General features: G+C 40.8%; 1 protein-coding gene across 1 annotated transcript in view; it reads right to left on the bottom strand.

The window, feature by feature from the left end:
- Nucleotides 1-1,272: 1,272 nt before the first annotated feature.
- The window catches only part of RSPO3 (R-spondin 3), a 60,030-nt gene continuing 54,919 nt past the window's right edge, over nt 1,273-6,383 (bottom strand). The window contains exon 6 of the mRNA XM_063389968.1: nt 1,273-2,312. Coding sequence (XP_063246038.1) covers nt 2,119-2,312 — 194 coding nt within the window. The 3' untranslated portion in view covers nt 1,273-2,118. The remainder of the gene's footprint in view (nt 2,313-6,383) is intronic.

The raw sequence follows: 6,383 nt of genomic DNA, 5'->3' as shown, positions 1-6,383 counted from the left end.
TCTTATCCCAGAACTGCTACTTGCACCTCATCTTTCGGTGCCAGCTTCTGAGTCTGGCAGATCAGGATTTCTCCTTTCCTCTCTCCACATCAGCATCACCTGCAGCCTCAGTGCTGCACATAGGTTCTGCACCCTCTACTGCTCTAAGACCAGCTCCTCCTGAGCTGCTGCTGCCAACAAGGTGGGAAAATGGTGGAGGCATTTGAATTCTGCTTCTTGGATCAGCAGTGGGAGACAGACCAGATTACCCTGGAGGGGGGTGTAAACAAGTTATGCAATGGAGCAGGGAGCTCACCAATAGTCACCCCCACTCCAGTCTCCCACTGCTAGGTGCTCCTCACAGGCACTCAGCACACCCTGCTTTGCTCTCTCACCCATTCAGGCTCCACCATGTGTGAGAAGTGTTACTTGTGTATGATGCTCATCTCTAAAATTCAGCCTTTCGGTCTTCTCAATAGCAAAAATATAATAAATGCATAAAATCATGGACTGGTTACAGAAAGTTTTAATTCATTCTCATGAATGTAGGAGGCAAACTGTGGAAACCTTAAATACTATGTGGTTAGGCTGCTGCATCTACATGTATCATTAGAGACAAAGCTCTTATAAAGCAAACTGTAGGAGACCATCCTACATTGCTGTCTGGTTAATTAGGATATTCCTTGGAAAGTCACTGAGGTCTGTCATTCAGGTGTCCTCAACCTGAGAGACAGGCTTCAGTGTTGGACAGCATCTTTTTTAAGGTCAAACTCACTGTAAGAAACAGAAATAGTGAACGAGGAGGGGAACTGACTCCTGCCACCTGTTCTAGTCCACGCTCCACAGTGGGTGGGCTGCTACCTCCATGACAGCTGTCATGGCAAAACAGAACACATACCATGAGGTATGTTGGTTCCTCAGCATGTTTCTGTAAAGGGTAAGTCCATTTCTGAGCAGTAACTCAGTGTGTAGCATAATCTGTGCTTCACTGATGAGCTGTTCTATCCTCTAATATGCCCAGAATGGTACCATAGGATTTGGTTTGTCCTCTGAGCAGTGGAGATTTTCACTTCTACTGTGTCAGAGAGAAGAATCAGAAGAGGAATTTAAGCAAAATTGGACAGAAGTTTGTAATTTGTATATGTTTGTAAATTTATTTTCATGGATATTTTTTTGCTAGATGCACAGTGTGGATGTAAGTTATGTTCTCTCCTGTCTGTGAAGTTATAAAGTGTTTCCCTTCCCCAGCAGAAAAAGTGACACTATCACTGTGAAAAACACATACTTACATGATCTGTTTTTCTGGTTTTTATTAACTCAACGTTGTCTCCTACAAATACGATTTGTCATTCACCAGAAGATTTGAAATGTAGACTTAAGTTACACATAGGTATAAAAAGCATAAAACAGCACACGGTACCACTGTTTAGACCAGAAAACATTGTGCTGTCCACAGATAAGAGCATTATTCAAGCTCAGCTGAGTTTCCTTCTGCCTCAGGGATTCAGTCTTCAAAGCTGCAGATGCTTCTGCTTCTTATACCTCAGCAGCGGAAGCCCAGCTGGCTTTCTCCTGATGTTTCTCACCCATATCTGGAGCATGGACCAGGAAAATACAGGGCAATCCCATCTTGCTCCACCAGAGGCTGTAAAACCTTGGGCTCCTACTGGCTCTTCAGAAATGTTTTCCTCCTTCTCTTAATTATGTACAATATATGAAGGGATACAATTTTTGTCTTTGATTTAGACTTATCTCTTGCCTCATACTTAATAACTTGAAAAATATTTTACAAAGAAAAAGAACATTGTTCATCTGAATGTCATTCATTATTATATTGCTATATTTTATACCCTATTATTAATATATACAAAATTTCTTAATTGCCTTTTACAGATGCATGGAAGCATATAATATAACAGTTTTAAAGTATCCCATCTTTACATTTTTTTCCTTGGCTCATGTCAATCTCTTTAATAAACTATGGTAGCTTGGAGAATATAGGAAGTATTTGGAATGTTGTTTAAAGTTTAATAATAACTGGTAGCATTGTCCATTTGTGGCCTGAATGGTTGGAACACCTGTCAGGGCGATCTGGTAGGTTTAGCAGCATCATAACACTTAAACAATCATGGAGGGCCATTAATGTGCAGTGTCAATGGGTGCCAGGTCCTGCTCTTTGTTTGGAGCTTTCCTCTTCTTCGGCTGCGTTTTGTTGTTGTTTTCCCTCTGTTCTCGGTTTTGTCTTCGAGCTGCTCTCCCTTTGCTTTCCTGTCTTGTCTCCTTGCTTTCATCTTTGTTGGATTTTTTTCTTTTCTCCTCCCTATTTTTTTTCCCTGAAAAAAAATGACGGCACATTAGAAGATTTGCTCAGACTATTGCAATTTCTGAGTCCCTCACTCTGCCACAACCTATGAAACCAGCCCTGGATTAGCATCTCCCATTAGGAGCTGGACATTAGTATTAATACTAGTATTTGGAAATGTCCAATCACCACACCCATATCCCAGGGGATCCCATGGCAGTGTCTGCTCCAGCACAGGTGTGTGAGATGGTCTTCAGACTAAAATGTGTCTTAAATCAAACTCTAGACCACTGTCACAAAATTATGTATTCCCCTACTTTATTGCTTTAAATAAGGTAAGATGTTGAGGAATTTGTTGCTGCTACAGACCTCTCCAGTAAAGCATCCCGTCCCCTTAGGAACATTAAAACGTTGTATATTGGCTATAGAGATGATATAATAGAGTGCATTTATGCTTTCACATGAAGAAGAAATTCTTTAAGCTGAGTGTGATGCAACACTGGAACAGGCTACCCACAGAAGCTGGAATTGTTCAAGGTCAGGCTGGATGGGGCTCTGAGCAACCAGATCTGGTGAAAGATGTCACTACCCATGGCAGAGATGATCTTCAAAGATCCCTTCCAACCAAAACATTTCTGTGATTCTGTGATTCTATTTCTTCTATTAGCTTTACAAACCAGTGCAGGAATGACATTGGCTTGAACTTGTGAACACACAAGCCTAAAACAGATGAGATTTTTTGTCTGTGTAAAACTACTGAACTATGCAGCTGAAATTCATCTGTAGTTAGATGAATCCAAATGATATCTTCAAAGGCAACCTCTCTGGAGACTTTCCTGATAGAATGTCATACTGACCTATATGCCTTCTTGCATGGAGAAATTTCTGGACAAGTATTGAAAAACACCTAGCTAAACTCTCTTTTATGACATCCCAATAATGATACTAGTGAAAATAGTCAATCTGTCACAGAGAGAATACTTTTTGGTTTTAAATTTTAATGGAGATAATCCAAGCTTTTTTACAGTAGTGTAGGGGGAGTTACACAAACCTGGAAGCAGCTCTTGCTGTTGAGGGTGCTAAATTTTTATCAGTTTTGCCCATTCCTGCCTCAAAACCAAAGACAGTGGGTTTTGATGCCTCACTGAACTCTGTGGGAGTATGTCACAATGAGGGAGAAGGTGCAGGGGAAGTGGCTTTGTTCTGAGAACAGATAACCACCCAAGGAAGTGCAGGGTGCTGGTCAGACAAAGGAAGAGAGATTCAGAGGAGGTGAAGAGAATGCAGAAAGCAAGGAGCAAGATGAAGATGTGAGAATGTGTATATTTTTCTCATTGTAGTTCTATATTTTACAGCTTCTCCATTCTTTACTACCACTGCCTGGGATTGGAGAGCAAGGGAAGGTTTAGATACACACATTAGGTCAAGTAGGGACCAATATCTGCCTTTATAATTTGTTGTTTCTGAAACAGTAAAATTTTAAATGTAAAATGACACCTTAAATTTCAGGGAACCAGTCAGAGATTACCTGAATATACACTCACATATCTACAGAAACTCTCTCTGAATTTGTACATGCCATCTAAGATGTGTAGAGGTGAGCAGGGATGACCTGCAGAACTGGCGTGGGAGGCTCGGAAAGAGCTACCACCACTGGGAGAACTGGGAGACCTCCATGCAGAAACAGGGCTGCATCTTACCCAGCTGTAATGCTGTCTCTTACTAATGGATAAATTACAGTATGGGATTTCATTCCAGTGGTTTGTAAATAGTGTTGGCCCAAGATGAAATGTTATTTGAATGGAAACTGTCCAGACATTCAGTGTTTGACATTACTCACTTGGTGATTAGCCAAAATCATTCAGCTGTGACTTCCCAGCCACAGTTCTTTAAATATGTTGGAATGACATGTAATGGTTTCCCCTTCAGTCATGGGCCAGGATATATGTATTTATATGTGTGTGGATATACTAAGAATAAGATATCTTTGTCTGGCTAGAGACTTATCTAGGCACGGCTTTGCTGTTTCTGTTTTAATCACACTGGTATCTTTACAAATGACAAGGAAAACTGATCTCTGAAAATACTTAAAACTGAGTCCTAGTTCTCTTCTACTTCGAGGATAACTAGTTTGGAGTCCGGTGTGCAGTTTTGTACATGATTTAATGTTACCACATCCATTCTGCTGCCATTTGTGAAAAGATCTGCCCTCTAGACCTGTAAAGCAGCATAGCATAGAAGGGTCATCTTTGTTAGTTTGTGAGTTCCTTTCACTACTATTTTTAAAAACGGGAATTTTTTATATGACAGTGTAAGGTTACTCCTAGTTGTCCATGTTTCAGTTTAGACCCAAGAGAAGATTCTACCAGCAGTTCTCTGCTAGCATTGGGATATAGCTGGAGCCCCATTCTTGTGTACGTCACCCTCTCTGTTAATTTCCTTTCTCTCTTCTTCCCAGAGATTCATTCCTGAATATTTTTTCTTTTTTCTTCTACTTGATGAAACGCACTTCATAGCAGCACATTGAACTGGGTACAGGCTATTGTGGAAATTCATTGGAAATTTGAGCATTTGGCTATCTGTGAAATGAAGAATGCAAAAAATACATGGGCCCTTATGCTTACAAGTTCATCTCTGAATAAGAGATGGCCTTTCAATACTTAAAGAGAGCTTTTATGAAAATATGAAGAACTATTCTTTTATATGGACAGACAGTGATAGGACAAGGCAGAGAGGTTTTAAACTGAAAGAGAAGAGATTTAGATTAGCTGTTAGGAGGAAATTCTTTATTGTGAGTGTGCTGAGACACTGAAAGAAGTAGTCCAGAGAAGCTGTGGATGGCCCATCCTTGGAAATGTTTGTGGCCAGTTTGGATGGGGCTTGGAGCAATCTGGTCTTGTGGAAGGTGCTCCTGCCCACGGCAGGGATGCTGGAACTAGATGACGTTTAAGGCCCCTTCCAACCCAAACCATTGTGTATTTCTATGACCTACTTTGCCTTTGAAGAAGATGACAAGACAAGGCCATCATTGAAACTGGGACTCAGCAAAGAAGCAAACGATGCAATAACATGCCCTGGGAGAATATAGTCTCCTGGAATTTCTATTTCATTTACGAAGAATGTTCTTGTTAGAAAGGCCTCCCGGGCTGAAGCCTGTAACACTTTCTGCCCGTGTGGCTGCGTGTGGCTGCCCGCTCCCGGGCAGTGCTGCAGTGCCGGTGCCGCCCGCGCGGGGGCGCCGCGGTTCCGCGCCAGGCGCGGCGCGGGGCGGGGGCGGCTCGGCAGCCGCAGGTTCCCTTCCCCGTCCCCTCCTAAAGATCCCGCCCGTGCCCTTCCTGCCGCTCTGCCGTCCGTCTTTGCTTCACTTTGCCTGCGGGTGAGCTTTCCCCATGGGTCACGGAAGTCTTACTATGATGCACTAACTTTACAAACATTTATTTCTTCTTATAGGTTCAATACAACCGTTCAAAATTAAAAAAAAAAAAAAAAAAAAAAAAAAAAAAAAAAAAAGAGTATTTTTAGACAGGAGATGAAGCATTTTCCAGTACAGTGTTTTGCTTATGAAGAGAATATATATAGTATCAGAGAAGTATTCATGAGAATCTAATGCATCTCTGATATTATATATTACAACTATCATGTTACGAATGTATAATACCTGCAATATATATTACAATAAAGCAATTAATTGGTGTTAAAGTATCTTTTACTTTGGAACTAAAGCTTTGTACAGACAACTGTACTGGAAGATTTGATCTTCAGGCACTGTGAGTTTCCTGGTACACAGGAGATACCTTGCTACTTCTAATATTAGCAAATTCCTATAATTTTGAGAAGTGCAGTAGTTCAAATTAAATGCAGACATGAAATTAGTTTGGATAACAATATAATTACGTGTCTAATCAGATTCAAGGTGCTGAGTTCTTTTTAATATATTTTATAACCCTGGATCAAAGAAATTCCTGTGTCTGTATTTATGCAATTCATGTCTGAATACATCTATTTAAACAAGCCAGGGTATTTCAGAGAAGGCATTGGATTATCTCATCAGATGTGGTATTTCCACTAGATCTATAGTTGTATTTTATGGATTAGCAGGAGG

The sequence above is a fragment of the Prinia subflava genome, chromosome 2, assembly GCF_021018805.1.
Source record: "Prinia subflava isolate CZ2003 ecotype Zambia chromosome 2, Cam_Psub_1.2, whole genome shotgun sequence".
Taxonomy (NCBI): domain Eukaryota; kingdom Metazoa; phylum Chordata; class Aves; order Passeriformes; family Cisticolidae; genus Prinia; species Prinia subflava.
This window is presented reverse-complemented; position numbering and strand designations above follow the sequence as displayed.